Source organism: Pelmatolapia mariae, linkage group LG23 (genome assembly GCF_036321145.2).
Source record: "Pelmatolapia mariae isolate MD_Pm_ZW linkage group LG23, Pm_UMD_F_2, whole genome shotgun sequence".
In the NCBI taxonomy this organism is placed as follows: Eukaryota; Metazoa; Chordata; class Actinopteri; order Cichliformes; family Cichlidae; genus Pelmatolapia; species Pelmatolapia mariae.
In genome coordinates this window covers 26,477,763-26,497,150 of record NC_086246.1, presented here as the reverse complement: position 1 = coordinate 26,497,150, position 19,388 = coordinate 26,477,763, and the positions used below count along the sequence as shown (strand labels likewise).

Below are 19,388 nucleotides of genomic sequence, written 5' to 3'. Positions count from 1 at the left end.
TGGGTACTTATTTAGAACGTGTAACTTATGTAAATCTGAAAGTAATTGTGATTGTCACTGTGAACTTTGCAGGCAACACCAAATCCTACAACTACGTTGGATTGGTTGAGACGGTTGATGGTGCCGACACTGGTGCTCATTTTCACTTTGAAAGAAAATGATGACGGAGTCTTCCCTAGAGAAGATGTGCATAAAAAACTACCCACAGCCAGAAGGGAGCAGTGGGTAGCATCAACATGTGGGATGTTATGAAATAGACCAGATCTGTGAAGAGAATTGCAGTTAATTTCGTCTTCATTTGAGTTTCATTTTGTTCTGAACATGTGTTCATGTGACCCTAGGCCTTGTTTAATAAAACTGACTTTTGATGTGCTCATATGGCACAATTGACTTGTATAAAACTGGCCTCTAATCTTGTGAAATAACTTTAAATAAACCTTAGACAAGTAATTTTGTGTTGAATTTGTCTAGCTTTTATAGAGCATTACAGTTTCTGAGATCAAAATATAATGTTTTACTTTAATAATCAGTGGCACAATTTACCCCAAGGCATTCTCTTCAAAGGCACAACTTACCCCGCACTGGGGGCAAGTTGTGCTGCAAGACCACCTTTTTTTCAGAAAGCTATATTTCTTAAATGCTATATTTCACATCCAAAGTGATTATTCCCAGGGATGCACAACATCCTGAAAGGTGGAAGCATTACTATCATGGCCTCTCTTTAAAGTCACTTTAAGTAAAAACTGGCATAACTCATCCCTGGCCTCATAAACCAGGGGGTATGGGTTTGAGTCCCATCTGGGGAGACCTCCAATAGAGTTTTGCAGTATGTGTAAGGCTCATAACCCAGAAAAGAGTCAGCAGCCATGATGGTTGGTGCTTCAGTCTCTAGTTTTTCCAGTTCTTGATCATGCTGAAACTCACATACTCTCCAAGCACCCCAATGTGTGCATTGGGGTGCTTTGGCTGCTTCACCAAACTGCCACTGAAAATCACAAGTCAACACTCACTATTGTTTCACAGGGGACTTCCTGGAGCTCTGAAGGGAAACTTTGTCCACTACCACCAAACCGTAGGGTCTGGAAAATGAGGCTGCATTCAAAATACTTTGGTTTCTCATCAGTTCTGCTGTTTTTGTCTGTAATATGATTAACATCCAATCTCTGGCTATAAAACCATTGTTCAGAGGATTTTTTTTAACATCACTTTTTCAGATCTCACAAGATTTCCCTTGTAGGCAACAATGTGTCAATTAAAGTGATATTAGCAGTGGGAGGTGTGTAAAAACAAGAGGAAAGTTGTAAAAGAAATCAAGATGAGATTAGGCTAAGGCTATAGAAGAAATACCAAGAAAACATATTCCCTGGATATCCAACAAATCTGATCTCTTTGTTGACAGAGAAAACTGAACGCCGTCCTTCAATGGTGAGAATTTTATCGTCAGCCCAGAGTTTTCACGCCAGTGAGAATAACTCACGCCAGAGGCTTGATCCTTTCTCATGCTCCTTTCCCAGTGTGCTTTAAGTGTTTTTTAGAGGGGCGTCAGTGAGGTGGGGTTGGAGGGTGCACAGGAAGGAAAAGGTGTAGCTGGGAAATCTCATCGAGGCTCCTCAGCGAACAAGAGGACACCCCAGTCAGGATCTGGGCGTCGCTGCCAAGTCATCTCAGGGTCGCAGACTGCAGCGGCCGTTGTTTCGGTGAAGCAGGCACAGAAAGCCTTGCAGAGAAAACCCAAAAATGTAAACATGCATGTGAGCGGGAGGACGTGGAAAGAGGAGAAGGAGCCTCGGTGCTCATGTGCAGTGTTTCCTCAGGAGATGAGGAATGACTTCCTCTCTGAGATTAGCAGAAGACTGCACAGTTTCTGGGGACAAGCACTTCCACATGCCCGTTTATAATAATAACATTATTGATATGCATTCATGCAGTGCTCATTTAGCGGTCCATCAGGGTGATAGACATGAATTGTTTCCATGTTATACTGATCTGCCTTAGTTATAATATTCAAACATCTATCACACCATCCTAGTTTCACTTTTTATTTAGTGCCATCAGCAAAAAGTTAAGTCCAAAGATAAATTTCCAAACCCTGCATGCTGACAGTGTCTCTATGTTCACATCGGCATGCTCATAGAAACTGTTTCATGACACAAAATATAATTTTTTAAGACGCTATTCTCTACAGGCAACTACAGTTTTTCCTTCCCACTGTCACCAAGTGCTTTCTCATAGCTGGGTTTTTTATTAGTGGGATTTCCTCTATATTTTTGTAGCGTCTTTACAATACAAAGCGCCATGTGGTGACTGCTGTTGTGATTTGGTGCTATAAGTAAAAATGAATTGAAACAAATTGAATTGCAACCAATTTTACTCAGTGACAGCTGGTTGTTGACCAGTCTCCTGGCCGGCATGACCCAAGGGAGTAAATCAGAGATGAATAAAGGCAAATGGAGAAACATAAATTTTGGTTTGTCAGATTGTCAGAAATGCACAGACTACATGCAGACCACAAGCTCTTACATGCATACTCAGTCCTTAAGTTTTAGCTCCTGCATTAGCATGGCAGGCAGGATAAAACCCACCAGGGACAGATACACAGCATAGCCATTCTTGATATTTTAAGAAGATCAATTAAATGCAAATAAAAATGATCATTATTTACATATTTTAAGAATGTGTATATAAAAATATAAGATATAAGCTCATTGTAATGAGGTAATATGCTCAACGTGGTCTTAAAAACGGTACAATAAATGAATAAGAGTTATTCATGTCTTTGATTTGTGAAGCAGTGAGGGATTCATTTGTTAAATTACTCCTGCTGAATTTTACTTGCAGAAAAAAGTACATCTGAGGTGCAAAGTGGAAAAACTCGAGCTGCATTTACAGCAAAGGTTCTTTGCAGCAAACTGATGGAAACGTGTGCATAGCCACACTTGTCAATCTGGCTTCCTACAACTTTCCACACTTCAAATGAAAATAGCAGGACCCGGCTAAAAATGACCACCTCGACAGATGTGCAGCGAGCTCGGGCAGCAGGAAATGGCGAGAGTGTCACGTCTTTCAGCAAGCGAGGAGAGGAGAGGTCGACCCAGAAACATATGCTGCCTGACCTTTGGCTTTTTCTTCCTGTAAGGACGCCTTCCCGCTCCCTCTTTCTCCGGCTGTCTTTTTTTTTAAAGTGTTGTCATCCGAAAAATATTTAGTCAGATTAATAAGTATACACTTATATTGGATTTGTAATTTTTTTTAAATATATATTTATATAATGGAGGATCTATAAAACAAAATCATCAGGATTTATTTACCCAAGCCACCTGGGTTGTTGTGCTCAGATGTTGAAATCTAAAGCACTGGCTCCCTCTAGTGGTGAGATAGTGGGTTTTTGAGTTGGGTAGAATGGAGGGCCATGAGGGCCAAAATAAATTAACTAAATACACAAGCAATTCATTAAATGTAATTATTTAATTAAAATTGGAATTAAATAACTGTATCAAATGTTGTAAATGAAATAAATTTATATTAATTATTAACATATTTAATTAATCATTTATAGTTCAAATTAATTAATTAAAATTGATTAATTATCTAATGATATATGTATTAATTTCATTTTGGCACTCGTGACCCTCCATAATTTCAAGCAAAATGAACGTTTATTCACCTCTTCTCGCTTTGGTTTTGAGGAGGAGCAGAGTCAGTCCAAAGAAAGACATTTTATTCAAACATCCATAGTCAACAATAAACAAATAATTTGCCATTTACAGTCATTCCTTGCATTTACAGTCGTGTTAAAAAGGAGATACAAATGGTTTCCGCTAAATGAGTTTCTGCACAAAACTTAATAATTTAGTTCAAACATACTTTTCAATGAAAATTAATAACTACTGTTAACTCTCTCTCTGTCTCTCTATCCTGGCCTTTGGATGTGCATGTACTGAAAAAAAAAGCCATAAAAATGAAAAGGTTTGAATGCTTTTATTCACTGTAAACCTTCACTTCTTATGTTAACTCGTCTGCAAAGACTTTTCCACAGTTCATGCAAGGTTACATTCCATCTAAACTGCAGAGAACTTGTCTAGAGTTCGGTGAATTTATCGACGAGGTGAATAAATTATATCCTAGCGGTTGTGAAGCTCTCGTTCGCTGTGCTTCAGCAACTTCTGTGAAACATCTGGCCTTCGTCTTTCTCCCAGAAAAAGAAGTCCCCCCTTCCCTGTCCTGTTCCCTATAATTCCTGATGATGATGTTACTCAGTTTCAGTCAACCCTGTGTTGGGGATTCTTGTTTTATGAGAAGCACACAGGGCCGATGTCCAGACCAAACTCCTGATCAGCTTGTCCGATGTCCATGGGGGCCAAGTCCATGATAGGCAGCCTGGTGGAAGTTTGAGTCCTGTACTCAATCACCGTCCGACCCCATGCGCCATTTGATTTCTAAGGACAACAACAGAAACATCAGTCAGTGTATTTTCCAGGAAAAACAAATTTAGGCATTTTATTGAAGACTCACCGAGCAGCCGTCCTCAATGACGGTATATCGTAGCCGGTTGGAGCCTTGGGCTCTCAGTTCTTGACCATTGAAGGCTCTGAGGACCAGTGCTTTCTTCAGATCCCCACTGTTCTCGTCGTTGTAAGCAACGCTGTTCCTGCAGTGGTAGGTGACGTTCTGGTGCGACTCTTTGGACAAAAGCTGTAGCAACTTCAGCTGCACGGCCACCGCGTTTGGTTGTTCCTCCTTGTTGCCGTAGCGGAACTGAAATCACATGTCATATGAAAAGCTCAGTGATTTTTTTTAAGCAACTACACCATGCATGCCACTTCTAGAAAAGCATCCACTTCTTACCCTGGTGCCACCGTTCATGTCAGCCTCGAACCAGATGGGTTTGTTGTCATTGGGCCTTGATTTCGTCCACCAGGCTTTGCGGGGAATGTTGGGTGGGTTGGCAGAGATGCAGGTTTCACCAGTCTCCATATTGCAGAAGACCCTGATAGCATCTTTTACGCTTCCTTGGTTTGGATCAATCCAGTACTGACCTGTATGGGAAATACAAGCGCCATCACTGAAACTGTAGAAAAATCTAAATCTAATAATCAGTAAATGGTTGAAGAAGTGCAGATCCTGACCGCTGCTTTTCTGTGGGTAGCAGTTCTTGATGTCCTGGCAGGTTTTTGCAGGGTTCATCTTGCTGCCGTCAGGACTGCGGAAGTTCTGCAGATTTCCACTGAGGCTCTTCAGCGTGGCGTGGATGCCAGTGTCTGCCCGCAGTGTGGCCGAGTTCTTGTTGGGAAGGGCTTCATCTTTGTTGAATTCGGGAAGGAGAGGAGGTTCGGCGGCCACAGTGTCCTCAATGAATTCCACAGCTTCAGGAATTCCTTGTGCTTCGTAATCGACCAGGCCAGCAAAAAGGTCTTCGGAAAGCGAGGTGGGAGGTCCTGGGGATCCTGGAGGGCCGGGGGGGCCTGGTTCACCAGGTGGGCCCTGAATAATGAAAATGATTAATGAACTTTCTAGTTACTAAAATATAAAGCTATTTTTGATCCAAAGAGGATGATCTACTATGACTTTGTACCTCCTGAAATTTTATTGAGTATCTCTATTTGACTTCTAACTTTAACTTTAGGTGTAAAGTATCACATTACCGTCCAAAAATATGCTTCATTATGCTGTGACGATGAAAATCCGTCCCACCGAATCTTTGGCGATTGGCAAACGTGAGAGTTTTCAGCTAATATTTTCATGCTTTCGTTGAGAAATCACAGGCTAAAAGCAACAAGTTTAAGCTCTGTCCAGAATGATGCTTTGTTTACAATGCAATTTAATTCAGTTTTATTTATATAGCTCCAAATCACATCTTTCCATCTTCCCAGTCGTGTCCCCGTGTCTGTCTGGCCTCCCCGTTTGTTCTGAACAAACAGCATTCACTGTAATTTTATCAGATGTATCCAATGTAATGCATGAACCAGAGAGAAAACCATTGTACAAGCACATAAATGTATTTTGTACTGATAAAATAAGTGTGGTAAAGTGCTCAAAGTCTGACTGCGGAGTGCAGAAATATTCCTGGAATATGTCACAATGGAACTTGTTGTACACGCTGGTGTACTATGCAGGAAAAAAAAAACACAGCTTCTTTCCCGCTTCTTTCACCTGTGCGCCAACGTCTCCACTGCTCCCTCTGCTTCCAGGAGGACCCATAGCTCCAGGGTGGCCAATGTTTCCTTCCTTACCTGGAGGACCGACCACTCCAGGAGGCCCCTGTGTGGATATCAGAAAAACATTTTCACAAGACGACAGGAAGAGAAATTATGTTTAGTTTTTAATGTGATTTTGATTATTGCTTACCCTCGGACCGCTTGGTCCAACGACTCCTATAGCTCCTGCGTCTCCTGTGGCACCCTAAAACACAAAGGAGTACATTAAAACTTCTAATTTCTTGTTTCCATGATGTAACCTTAATGTCCAAACATCTTACTTCTGTTCCTGGCAGGCCTTGGAGCCCGGTGAATCCTCTGTGACCTTTCTGACCCCTCTCCCCAGGCTCTCCAGCAGCTCCTTTGTCCCCCTGTGGTCCTTGAGGGCCAACTTTTCCCCGTATTCCTGGCTGTCCTTGGGGTCCAGGAGGGCCTCTTTCACCCTAAAGTCAAAAGAGACGTAACAGTTGTGGATTTAAAGATGTAGCTGGAGTTTTGCTGCTGCTGAACTTTAATCTGTTGCTTGCTGTTAAAGAAAAAGAGAACTAAAAAAATAAATTGGCTAAAAAATCTGATGGGAGATAACAGTGGGTACTTACAGTAAAATAAATAATATACTTTTATTTTGAAAATCAGGAAAAGAACAAAGTGTCTCTGTTGGTGTCCGGGATTGTTGCTCATTACTATGTGTGTCCGTGTGAGAGTGAGAGTAGCTCTAAACTATGAATGGCAGCTGAGACACTGCAGCTGTGATGATTTGGCTTTAAACTGAGCTGGAATTACATATCTATCCAATACTGTATGGATAAATAAATAATTAACTCTCAACAGGATTACATTTGTGTACGTCCATTTCAAGGAGAGTCTTACAATCAGATTCAGCCATTTATCTGAAATGCAAGTGAAAACACATCAAAGGTATCCACCAATCAGAGACAGGAAGGAGATGACCAATCAGATAATGGCATTTGAATAAGCCATAGCTCATTAACTGTCAGTTGTTCACACCTTTGTCAGTTACACAGCTGTTAAAGTTGAAAGGTCTGATTTAGACTTCTGAGGGGAAGTTTTGTGGAGCCTACAGCGTAACCTACATGAGTGGCTGACATCATTATCAGTATTACTGGGCTGCTGGATTACATGTTAATTACCACATGGCCGTGTCTTCGTGTTTTACATCTGGTACCATCCATGATTTAAAAAAAAAAAAAGTTAGAAATTTATCCCTCTTTGTTGTGGTCATTTTTTTTTTCAGAGACTTTCTAGTTTTTGTAGTCCTGGTTGATCTGTTTGTTAAACTCACGTTTTCACCCATTTGACCTGGACTGCCTGTTATTCCCACTGGACCCTCAGTACCTGGAGACCCTGGACCACCAGCCAGACCCTCTGGGCCAGGATTGCCCCTGTCACCCTACAAACAGGCCAGAAATTAGACCACATCAAGCCTCTAAAACAAACACACAGATACATTTTATACATTTCATCTTACCCTTTCTCCGACTAGGCCGTCCTTACCAGGAGGCCCCTCAGCTCCAGCAATACCCTGAATAAGAAATGATATTAGAAACTTAAGATCTGAGAAAAACAAAAAAACAAAACAAGAAATTGTTCACTTCTGATAAGAGGAAGGAAAAACCAGATCTGTGATATAAAAAGCTGAGTCGTCTACAAAGAATCGCATGACTCTATGATTTCCAGGTGTTTAGCTGAATGTGCTGATACTGAAAACAAATTTTATGTGCTGTTGTTGCTAAAGGCCACAAACCTGCAAGCCTGTAACTGACAGGTTAAAAGAAATGTGACAAAACTGCTGTCTTAATAAACTTTTAATAAGTTGGTGAATACTGAACAGTCAAAGAAATCTGCTTTTGAGCTACAGAAACATTCTAGTTATGCTTTCTAGACATAAACAGCACTTTCTGAGAGTACCTTTAGATTGAAGCCTTAAACTGCTTAAATGAAAGTCCTTCAAATTTGATTCATACAACTCCATCTCAAGGACAAACCTCAGGTCCAGGATCTCCTCGTGGCCCAGTGGCTCCTGGTAAACCGATACCCCCAGGAGGACCAGTGCTTCCCTGAGGTCCAGGTGCTCCTGCTTTTCCCGGTGGACCCTGAGGCACAAATAAACACAAACTTCCTCATCTAACTCTAACATTAATAATGGCACTGCCGAGGAGCGAGCTGCCTTTGTGAGCGATAACAATAAACAGGAAACATTAGCGGGAGCACTCACAGCAGGACCTGGCAGTCCCAGCAAGCCTCTCTCTCCTCTGACTCCGGGCTGGCCGACAATTCCTCGCTGCCCTGCGGCGCCAGCAGGTCCTGGAGGCCCATCAGGACCCTGACGGAGAAGCACCAGAGCTGATGAGCAACTGAAACATCTCTGAATTTGAACAACAACAAAAAACATCATCTTACAGGAGGACCGTCCTCTCCAGATTCTCCTTTTTCTCCAGATCCGCCGGGTGGCCCTGGAGGTCCTTGCTCGCCTTGACGTCCCTGACCTCCATTCTCTCCTCGAATCCCGGAAGGACCCTGCTTTCCTGGAGCACCTATAGGCCCGTCTGCTCCAACTGCACCCTGAAATACAAACATAAAAGTGACTTAATAAAAGAAAACTGGATGTTTTTGTGCATCCCAGTTCATTTACACCAGTGGTTCTTAACCTGGGTTCGATCGAACCCTAGGGGTTCGGTGAGTCGGTCTCAGGGATTCGGCAGAGCCTCCGCCGTGACATGCACGGATCATTTTGTGCACCAGTAAAAAACATATGTATGTCTTGAATTAAAAATAAATCTTATTTTATTTTTCACTAAAGAGGGGTTCAGTGAATGCGCATATGAAACTGGTGGGGTTCGGTACCTCCAAAAAGGTTAAGAACCACTGATTTACACTATGTCAGGTCTTTAAGGTTTGTTTTTATAAGGAACTCACAAGAGGACCAGGTGGACCAACTCCTCCAGGCAATCCAGGAAAACCAGGGGAGCCCTGTGGGAAGGAGACAAGTTTTACCTCAAATATGTTCATCACTGAGTTTTGGAGAGCCTTGTCCGGGTCAAAATACTCACCGTTGGACCCTTTGTTCCTCTGCCACCTTTCAGCCCGGTCACACCAACAGGTCCCTAAAAAACACAGACCCAGGACAATTTTTCACGCGACCCATCTACTTCCTGTCAAGTTACTCATTAAGAGAAACGAAGGTCAAATGTAGCTCTCAAAATAAGTAAAGCATAACCAGAGAGACTTTTTTCTCTCAGAATGTATGCCAATTAAATCCAAGCGACATACGAAGTGCATGCCAATCACCCTCATGGTCCAGTGATGCTTGCGTAAGAACAAATGCATGAGTGAAAAACTTTCAAATAAATAAATAAATCCTTCAAAAAAGAGGGGTGGCTCCTTCACAGTGTTGTAAAAATGTGTTGAAAGTGTTGAAAAAGAGCCATTTTTCATTTTCATATTCATTAAGATTTTTATTAGAGCCACAGTGAGCCATTGATACTGAATATATGTGCACTGCTTTTGTACTTTTCAGACTGGTGCGTGTAAAACTAAAACTTTGTGATTAATTCTGCTTCACAGAAACTGTAAACCCACATTAATAAGGATTGTTTCAGTTTTTATAGATTAAAACATTTGGCAGCGTACCTGTTCTCCTGGTTTTCCAGCCACGCCCTGAGGTCCAGGTGATCCTGCTTCTCCCTTCAGACCTGGCTCACCTGTTTCACCTTTGACCCCAGGCTGACCATCAGGACCCTGGGAAAGAAAAAAAACAGTAGCTAGAGATGAATCTCTCTTCAGTTAACTTCTAGTTTATTATTCTGTTAATCCTTCGGTGGTTTTGTGGGTCACGCTGTAACAGGCCACTTACAGGAGGTCCAGGGAAGCCAGCAGCACCAGTCGGACCAGGCTCACCAGTAGATCCCTGTGAACATGGTCACACATACCAATACACACAATCAAGACAAAATTAAAGCAATGAAAAAAGTGGATATCAGCTCAAATAAATGTAAAATAAAATATTGTGCTGACAGCGATTCCTCTTGTTCCTCTGCGCCCTGTTGGTCCCGATGGGCCGGTTTCACCCTGAAATGAAATATTATAAATATTTAAAATAAAATACATAACCAGTATTTATTAACAAGAGTTTATTTACATAAATACAAAGCCCTTAAAGCCCTCTAACAATATATTTTTTATCTAATGTTCACAAGTTATCATAAAATCATCACAAAATCACCTTACGGGACTTGAAGAGCTCTAAATCAGTTTTACAGAAACAGTGCAGGGTCACTGTTAATCATCTTGCAGCTGCGCTTTGTGATAAATCATTAAACTGAAACAAACACATTTCTGGGCTGAAAAACAGGCTTTTATGCTTACCTTCACTCCGTTTGGTCCACTGGGACCAGCAGGTCCAATGGGACCAGGAAGCCCCTGGTGCAATGACATGAGGAAATATATTAGACATAATTTAGACATATATTTATATTTGTCTAAATTACATATCCAATTTATATTTGGATTTAATCACAAACTTGCTTCAGGTGAAGTGAAATATTTCGACACACAGTTTTTTCATCTGCAGTAAGGATCACGGTTATGGGGACTCACCCTCGCTCCATCAGCCCCCGCCTTTCCTTCTGGTCCTTTTTCTCCAGTAGCGCCCTGTTAGAACAAATCAGGTTCACTTAATGGTTTCTTAGTTTTCCCTCCTTTGGTTCTGATTATCCCCAATATCTCGAGGTCTCACAGTACCTTACATTTTGCTCCTCTTACAGTCATGCTATTGGTAAAACTGCTGTCTTTTTCTTTGGAGATGGTGTAATGAATGTATTCTTTAACTTACAGCATCTCCCTTCGGGCCTGAAGGTCCGGATATGCCTCTTTCTCCTGGGATCCCCTGAAGTCCTGGACCTCCTGGCTCTCCAGCAGCACCCTTGGGTCCAGGGCTACCCTAAAATGTGCAAAGTAAGCAGCAAGGCTTGTTATAAACAATATAATGCAAGCAACGAGTCTTTTTGTTGTTCAGGGTTAAGCATCAGTAGTTTTATGGTTACCATACCTTTTGCCCATCTGGTCCGGGTGCACCTGGACTACCTTTGGGTCCCTGCAGCCCATTGGGCCCAGTTTCACCTCTTTCTCCTGGAGAACCTCTCTCTCCCTGCAAGAACAACCAAAAGATAAGTTTATACATTTATTTCTTATTGCAGGCCCAGAAATGGCCCCTGGAACAACTCCTGAGACTGATCTCAGGGATTAAATGTGCAATGTTGTTGCACATGTTAAACTCCTTTGTACTGACAGAAAGGGGTTTCACTGGATGAGCCCTCTTAAGCTCAGACTGGGCTGTATGTGGCCCAAGATGTGTAAAATTAGTTTGACATCCCTATCCTATCGCATTGAACAAAAAAAGTATGTGTAAGGTTAGAGATAACCGCTGAGGCTAAAAAATCAAGAAGGAAGTTGCAGTTTCACAAATGGCCACTAGAGGCTTGTTCCAAATTTAGTCAAAACCCAGAGAGTTGCATGTTAAAAGGTTCAACTTTAAGCATATGAACAAATTGACCAATAAAACTCCACCTCCAACCTAAAGAAACATCTGGAACTAAGTTCTTTTTAAAAAACTAACATTAGCCTACTGCAACTACCTTGTTTTAGTTGTGGTAGCTACCTGGGTTATGTGCCACTTCAGTATCGTTGATGTACTATTGTTGTGTGATTTATTACTATTACTAAAGGCTGCATTACAACCTGCTAGCTGCAAATAATCATGTGCAGTTCTGAAAGCAGACAGAAAGAAAATATATTACTGATACAGAAATAGTTTTCTATACGGGATCACTGCAAAAAGTGCAGCCTTACCTACTGTCCACCCTACTATTCTCATTTTATATTAAGATTTAAAAATCTAGTTGGTATTGCTTTCAGAACTGCACATGATTATTTGCAGCTAGCAGGTTGTTAATTCTATCCATCAAGTCTAACAGTCTGCAGTTCATGAACTAACCTCAGCTAAGGCCAGCTAACAAAGTTAGCTCGGTGGCGAGTAGCCTTCAGTAATAGTAATAAATCACACCGCAATAGTACATTCATGTAGTTGTAAAAAGCATGATAATATATTAAGTAATCCAAAGTATTCCGAATACGTTACTCACATTAAGTAACTTAACGGCCATGTATTCTGTAATCTGTAGCATTTTAAATGTAACCTTCCCAACACTGGATGTGCTTAGTGCTAACGTGCAACAGTTTTCCAATTTCATTGTACTATCGTACTAAGCATGACTATGCAATGACAATAAAGAGTTATCTTTATAAGTTATCTTAAATAAATCTGTTTTGCTGCATGTTAATCTAGAGGTTTTGACATTTTAGGAAATATGAACAAGTTAAAAAAAAAGAACACTTTGTATTAGCTGTTTTTTCACATATAATAATACTAGATACATCTTTTAATTAAGTTAATCCCATGTTATAATATTTTAGGATATATTTCCATTTATGTTCTAAAAATCCTTTCAGACTGGTTACCAAATCAAACCTTTTTAAAACTTTTGACATTGGTTTCGATTTCAAGAAGAAACTCAACTACTAAATCATCAATAAGTTATGAAACTAATATTTGTTTTCTATTTTAGATCCTTAACTCTTACAGCTCATCATCATTAGCTGGAAACAAGTTCAACCGAAAAGAAAAGTAAAATTTAACAATCATCAGACGATCAAAATCAATCAATGAAAACACAAAGGGATGCACCGAAATTCCTATTCTTATGATGATTAGAGCTATTGGTGGGTTACAGAAAATGTTCACGTTTCAAGCTGGACTGTGATGATCTGAAGTTTCAGAACTGAGCAATAGAAAAGTGGAAATTGGACTAACAGACTTACTCTTGGTCCCGTAGCGCCAACTTCCCCAATCTCTCCTGCAAGACCCTACAAAAAAAAAAAACATTAAGCAGATTTTACATGCTGTATAGAAGTCCCTGCACAATTTATATTATGTGGGTTAACTTGAAAAATATTTTAAAATACCCAAGTCGTACCTTGTCACCTGGCTTTCCTGACTCTCCAGGTGGGCCTGGTGTTCCGGGCAAACCCTAAAAACGCCCCAACCAGTTTTTATTTTATTTGATAATCATAAAAACAATAGAGAAGAACTTCTTGTAAATGTGACTTTAATCGTGGCCAATCTCCTTTGTTACCTGGTTAAATAAATAACAAATAAATAAATAAAATAAAGAATTAAAAGTGAGATTAAGCTCCAGTGATAGGAGCTAAATTCTTTGCGTTATGGGATGAAGAGCACCTGGAAGCCAAACACTCCCTGAGATCCCTGCTCTCCTCTCTTCCCTGCAGGACCCTGCAGGACAAACAAACACATTATATTAAAAACATAACTGTTTACATTATTAATAATGAGAAACTCTCAGCTGAGACGGATGCTTACAGCTGGGCCAGGTGGACCGGCGGCGCCTCTCTCTCCATCTTTTCCATTTGGTCCCTAGAGGACAGTGAAGAGCAGCATTTGTCAGCATGTTTGTGCTTGAGATGAAGAGCGTGAAGCCTCAGCAGGAAGTATGAGCTGTATTTGTATCAGCTGTGGATTTAACTTGCCCTTTGACCTGGAGCTCCTGGACTTCCAGCTTCTCCAGCCTTCCCAGCATCACCCTAAAAAACAACAGGGACCATCAATCAGCATATTTTGTGTTATTATGGAGCTTTTTTTGCATTTATTTTCACAAATATATTCATCTGGCTTCGTTCATTAAGCTTATCTAGCCACACTCATTCGTACTGACTAGGAAGCCCTTTGGTCCCGGCAGGCCCATCGGCCCAGCTGGGCCTCTGTTTCCAGTTGAACCGGCTGGGCCTTGTTTGCCGTCGTCTCCAGCGGATCCCTGAGAAGACAGAAACACGTTTACTGCTGAGCATGCGTGTGCAAATCTACAAGTGGTGAAAGTTAATGCATTTGATTACATACCACCGGTCCTTGCTTCCCCTCCGCTCCCTGGGCACCTATGAGACCTGTGAGACCCTGTGAAGTAACACAAACAAGTCTTTTAAATGCTGAATGAAACAAGAATTTCTGGTTAAGTTCAGGTGAGTTTGAGGGGTTTTTTCATCATCCTTTCTGACTATATTGGGGACCATAATTTGCAAACTGAGTACTATATTTTAATAAATCAGACTTCAAATTTGTGATTGATAGCATAAGCTCATCAGAAAAAGGTTAATGAAGTCATAGTAGAATAATTTCTTTCATACATGTTTACATGACTTGACTTATTTTTTAAGTAGAACAGTCGCTCTCCAGTGGTCATAAGTAGGAATGCAGGTTTAAGGCTGCAAGGCTAACATATATTTTATATGCAGTTTTTTATATGCATTATAAAGACTCCAAGTAAAGCTAGCACTTCTTGTCACTAGCTAATTCTGCTATGCATGTTTATTTAAATACCAACTTAGAATCGCTCTTGTAGATTGCAGTTTAAAACAGAGTATGGCTATAAAATTCATGCACATGCAAGTTTCTCAAGGATAATTTGATGAAGATGCAACACCTAAAGACCAACTAATTTCAGATTAACTTTAAGTCAGTTTGCTGTTGAACCAGCATGCAGTGCAGCAATCTGAATAGATGAATCTGTGCATTCCCTGACCAGTTGGCAAGCAGTTGCTGGAGTTTTGAACTTTGAACCATAATAAATCACAATAAAATGCCATAATAAACATTAATAAGCAGAATAAATATGGATCATAAATGAAATTTTGGGTCATATAAAACAGAATCAAGAGGCAGTATAGAATAAAATGCGACTATTAGAGCAGAATAAAATCTTGTGCCTAATAAAAACTTAAAAGCGGTTCACACTTTGAAATCACAGGTTCTGGTTTAGCATTCTGTGTTAAAGAAGATGCTGTGAGAAGGTTGAGAAGGATCAGTTATGATGCTGGGACCTCTGCTTTTGAAGGATTTGAAGGATTTCATGGCTGCTGAGGTCAGAAGTCTTTACTCTGAAGTTAAATATGTCAGTTTAACCATCCTTTTATTGTGTTGCACAGTTGTTCAACACTGGTACCTTGTCTGGTCCAGCAGCTTTCTAGCCTGTGCACCCTCCTGTGGTCGGTGGCCTCAAAGAGTAAAAGGTGCCGAGGTAGGTATCTGGTAGGGCGGGGTCATTAAGGTCTAAGTGTACAGTGGGCCTGTTATGGCTAAAATGATTTGACAATTCTTTCCTGCTGCCCTGATGTCGAGGAGCAATTGGCAAGTGTTTGCCAATTGCTCCTCGACATTGACCTTCAAAATAAACGTTGTGCCTTATTGCTGCAGCCAACACATTTCCGAAAGCTAAATTTTTACTTTGAAAGTCAAGTTTCTACTTTTCCAGGTTGTGTTGCAAGTTTTTCAAGTTTCACTATGACTAGTTATCACATGTTTGCAGACAAATCGATATCTTCCATGTAAATAACAGGCAACCTGCTAACAACCAACCAGTACTGACCAATATTATCAATTATTATTACCAATATAATTCTGGAATACACATTTTTCCCTGTGACTTGAGATTTTCAGGTACTCACTGACTGGTTTCTATGCTGCCATGACTTTGGCTTTTCAGCTTCACAGCAAATGTCATCAACCTGCAGCAACCACTTGCCAACCTCTCAGAAGAGAATCATTTCCCTCGTGAGCAGAGGTTGTCAGACGCTCACTTTTATATACAAAATCCTGCAAACATGAGCAAAAGGATGAAATAAACCTTCTACTCTAGGCAATAAATTACAACATGCGACTTTACCCGAGCTCCTGTCAAACCCGACTCTCCGTTGCGTCCTGGATCTCCAGATAAACCTTTGGCGCCTGAAGATCCTGGCAGCCCTCTCTCGCCCTGGGCTCCCTGTTCAGAGAAGGTGTGAAATATTCAAAAATCACAGAAATGAATGTGACGAAGCTGATGGCGAATTAGAGCCATAAATACTCACCTTTGGGCCTGGTAAACCGTCAGCACCAGGGAAACCCCTATTTCCTGGTGGTCCCTATAACAAAGAAAAGAAAGCTTTAGTCTGTCTTGTTTGCAGCGTGTAGTTTCGAGTTAAAAAGGAATTCATAAAATATATTATGCATGACTGTGAATATTCTTGATGGACTCACTGTCTCTCCTGGGGGTCCTGGAGGCCCGATGGATCCAGCATCGCCTCGGGGTCCACGCTTTCCATCTTCTCCCATGGGGCCTAAGGGACCTGGTGCACCATGGTCACCCTAACATAAATTTATACCCACTGAATCAGTTGACAAATCATTAACCTAACCACCAAAATAACATCAAAGATGAACTTTTAGGGTCTTTATTTTGGGGTAGCTTTGGTCTTACTCGCTCTCCCTTCACTCCAGCCTCTCCCTTGAATCCAGGAGCTCCAACATCACCCTGAAGAAGAGTTTAAAACAGATATTTTAAGATAGAGAAATGAAGACTCACATGACAGGGAGAGAGAAAATTAAATAAAATGAGAGCTCATACCAGTTGGCCTTTTGCTCCAAGAGCTCCTGTTGAACCCTGGGGGCCGGGGGGGCCAGGGGGACCAACCATACCAGGTGGACCCTGGAGACCGGCTATACCCTGGTGAGGTGACAGAGCAGCAAGAGATTAAATAAAGACCTTTATTGTAACACATTTGTAGACAAAGATCAGCTGGTTAAAGAGCTTTGCTGCAATCACTTACCGCTGAGCCGCGGGGACCCAGAGCTCCATCCTGTCCTGACGCGCCCTGTTCAAAAACGAACATATTAACTGGGAATGGTGGTAATGTGAGGCCAGAATGGGTCTACAGCTATTTTAGCAACAAGAATGATAAAGTACAACACCTGCTGTCCTATGGGTCCAGGTGGCCCGACACGCCCAACGTCGCCCCTTGGCCCCTGCTGTCCCGGACTTCCTCTGACCCCTGTCGGTCCCGCTTCACCCTACACCAGCAGGTACATTCAGGAAATATTAAAGGACTTCTCGGGTGACTTCAGTGACTCAGAAACATCTGTCACTTAGATGCTAATCGAAGTGTGTCTGAGAATGAAAACAGACTCCTTACAATTCAAGCGTCAAATAATCTCACCTTCATTCCAGGGCTACCAGGAAATCCTGGTATACCGGGGATTCCTATTGGCCCCTGTGGTTAAAGGAAAGTATGTTCAATACTTAAGAAAAATCAAATCTGATATTTTGTTGACAATCTGGGTAAATGGTGCTCCAAAAATAAACAAATGGGCTACTAAGAACAACTAGAGGATAAAATGTAGTTGTCGTGGGATGTTTTTTGTGTCGTGTGTTGGTTTCTGTTTGGTTTTCACTGTTGTTCTAGCAGCTAAAGTTTTATTTTTTGCTGTACTGCAGTCACACTGAGGATAACAGTGGTTGGAGACCGCAGAACAACCAAAATTATTATAATCGAGTGCAACGAAGCTGTGATTTTTTTGCTGGTTCAAAGACAGGGACTGGGTCTGTGAGAGCCCAGGTAAGTAACTCTGAGTTTCCTGTTACAGATAGGCTGATTCGATTAAGCTCAATCAACTCCAACTATCCAACATTTACCATGGCAACAGGTAAAAAACTAGCGGGACCTCCATTTTAATCCAGTGGAGCAAGAAATAAGAAAAAAAAACACATCCCCAAGTTAATTCTTCCTAAACGGATACAGCTGGATGTCAATAACATTTTGCTTCTAATTACTAATTATTCAGACTGTCCACATGTACACTGGTGTTTTTCCCACTCATCTTGATGTTTTTTCCATAGGTAAATGGGGTTTAGGTCACTGAAAACTGAGCTTCTTAAAAAAAAGACAACTATGTGTTTATGTGTGGACCAACAAAATAGATTTTGTCTCACAACAAAGTTTGCACAGTGTTATTGTTTGTTGGCTCCTGATAGGTTAACATTTCTTGGGCTATATCGCCACCTGTTGGTTTGCCATGCTCTTGACAGGGCATGACAATTTTTAATTTGGATATTTTTTCCAAACATGGCCTCAACTTTAAGCTGACGGGGACAAAATGACTGAAGATAAAAACATCGAGAAATGCTGTCAGAACACATTCAGACTCTTGATAAATTAAATTTCATTTTGTTTAATTTTCACAATTGTCATTTAAATATTCAGGTTAACGTGAACAAGATTACAACATGACAAATATTAGCCCCTTATCGAACAGATGAATTAATAATAAACCCACATCGTCCAGTGATTGAGTTTCTGTCCTTTCATTGATGACGGACTGATTATAAAGACGCTTTGGCTCAGAGTTTCCTTCTTCCTGTATTGGTGTTACAGAGTTTTGGAGGTTTTTTGGAGAACTTCACTGTTCTGGTCTGTTTTTATGGAGTTATTCCTCACTGCAAGTATCTTATGGTTGTTACTGCTTTCCTTTAGTAGCTGGTTTTCTCTTGTTGAGTGTATCGGTACTCTTGCCTTGTCCCCCTTTGCTTTTATCTGCTACCTGAGTTACTTTTCTTCTGTTTCCTTGTGTTTTTGTTTCTTCTTTCCTTTTAGGACTTCAGTTTGTTTGTTTTTTACTTACATCGGCCATCAAATTTTGCTCTTTCATCCTGCGATTGGAAACAGCAACAGTATTTTTCTACTAAACCAATTAAATTAACTAACCTAAAGGGTTTTTTTTAATAATGAGTAATATCATATATCCATTATTTTGTGCTACGTGGTTTTTGTTCAATCAAAACATGCAAATTAAAGATATTAACTTCTGCTTTCAAATCACAAGGGAGATTTTTCTCTATTTTCTGATGTGCTAGACACTTAAACAAGAAGCATGTTAGAGGATTAAAATTATATTTTTATGTTTTTAAATAATCTCAGGGTCTGAACAGAGGTGTGTCCCTCGGTGTGGACAGAAGTGTTGAAAAAAGTAGATGTAGTAGATCTTACCAGAGGACCTGGTTTACCAACATGGCCAGGTGTGCCACGTTTACCCTAAGAGAAAAACACAGATTAAGATAAATAACTTAATGTGGAAACATTTCTTTGCATTTTTTTTTCCTTTTCTTGTCATGTGGCTCAATTATTTGTCTCATACCACAGGGCCGGTCGTTCCGGCTCGGCCTCTTTCTCCCTGCATCCCAGGTGGTCCCTGAAACCAAAGATGGAGTCAGTATCTCTGCAGCAGACTAATATTCT

At 40.9% G+C, this 19,388-nt stretch overlaps 1 protein-coding gene across 1 annotated transcript in view; it reads right to left on the bottom strand.

Annotated features, from left to right (window-relative positions):
- Positions 1 to 3,791: 3,791 nt before the first annotated feature.
- LOC134621198 (collagen alpha-2(V) chain-like) overlaps positions 3,792 to 19,388 on the bottom strand; it is a 34,421-nt gene continuing 18,824 nt past the window's right edge. Inside the window, exons 19-56 of the mRNA XM_063467631.1 lie at positions 19,288 to 19,341; positions 19,140 to 19,184; positions 17,313 to 17,366; positions 17,068 to 17,166; positions 16,926 to 16,970; positions 16,724 to 16,822; positions 16,577 to 16,630; positions 16,357 to 16,464; positions 16,188 to 16,241; positions 16,004 to 16,102; positions 14,185 to 14,238; positions 14,003 to 14,101; positions 13,818 to 13,871; positions 13,651 to 13,704; positions 13,510 to 13,563; positions 13,247 to 13,300; positions 13,092 to 13,136; positions 11,263 to 11,361; positions 11,047 to 11,154; positions 10,812 to 10,865; positions 10,581 to 10,634; positions 10,230 to 10,283; positions 10,069 to 10,122; positions 9,846 to 9,953; positions 9,266 to 9,319; positions 9,132 to 9,185; positions 8,616 to 8,777; positions 8,431 to 8,538; positions 8,201 to 8,308; positions 7,684 to 7,737; positions 7,498 to 7,605; positions 6,476 to 6,637; positions 6,346 to 6,399; positions 6,151 to 6,258; positions 5,127 to 5,481; positions 4,846 to 5,036; positions 4,513 to 4,755; positions 3,792 to 4,436 (exon numbers count right to left, since the gene is read on the bottom strand). Of these exons, the coding sequence (XP_063323701.1) occupies positions 4,290 to 4,436; positions 4,513 to 4,755; positions 4,846 to 5,036; positions 5,127 to 5,481; positions 6,151 to 6,258; positions 6,346 to 6,399; positions 6,476 to 6,637; positions 7,498 to 7,605; positions 7,684 to 7,737; positions 8,201 to 8,308; positions 8,431 to 8,538; positions 8,616 to 8,777; positions 9,132 to 9,185; positions 9,266 to 9,319; positions 9,846 to 9,953; positions 10,069 to 10,122; positions 10,230 to 10,283; positions 10,581 to 10,634; positions 10,812 to 10,865; positions 11,047 to 11,154; positions 11,263 to 11,361; positions 13,092 to 13,136; positions 13,247 to 13,300; positions 13,510 to 13,563; positions 13,651 to 13,704; positions 13,818 to 13,871; positions 14,003 to 14,101; positions 14,185 to 14,238; positions 16,004 to 16,102; positions 16,188 to 16,241; positions 16,357 to 16,464; positions 16,577 to 16,630; positions 16,724 to 16,822; positions 16,926 to 16,970; positions 17,068 to 17,166; positions 17,313 to 17,366; positions 19,140 to 19,184; positions 19,288 to 19,341 (3,564 nt within the window). The 3' untranslated portion in view covers positions 3,792 to 4,289. The remainder of the gene's footprint in view (positions 4,437 to 4,512; positions 4,756 to 4,845; positions 5,037 to 5,126; positions 5,482 to 6,150; positions 6,259 to 6,345; positions 6,400 to 6,475; positions 6,638 to 7,497; positions 7,606 to 7,683; positions 7,738 to 8,200; positions 8,309 to 8,430; positions 8,539 to 8,615; positions 8,778 to 9,131; positions 9,186 to 9,265; positions 9,320 to 9,845; positions 9,954 to 10,068; positions 10,123 to 10,229; positions 10,284 to 10,580; positions 10,635 to 10,811; positions 10,866 to 11,046; positions 11,155 to 11,262; positions 11,362 to 13,091; positions 13,137 to 13,246; positions 13,301 to 13,509; positions 13,564 to 13,650; positions 13,705 to 13,817; positions 13,872 to 14,002; positions 14,102 to 14,184; positions 14,239 to 16,003; positions 16,103 to 16,187; positions 16,242 to 16,356; positions 16,465 to 16,576; positions 16,631 to 16,723; positions 16,823 to 16,925; positions 16,971 to 17,067; positions 17,167 to 17,312; positions 17,367 to 19,139; positions 19,185 to 19,287; positions 19,342 to 19,388) is intronic.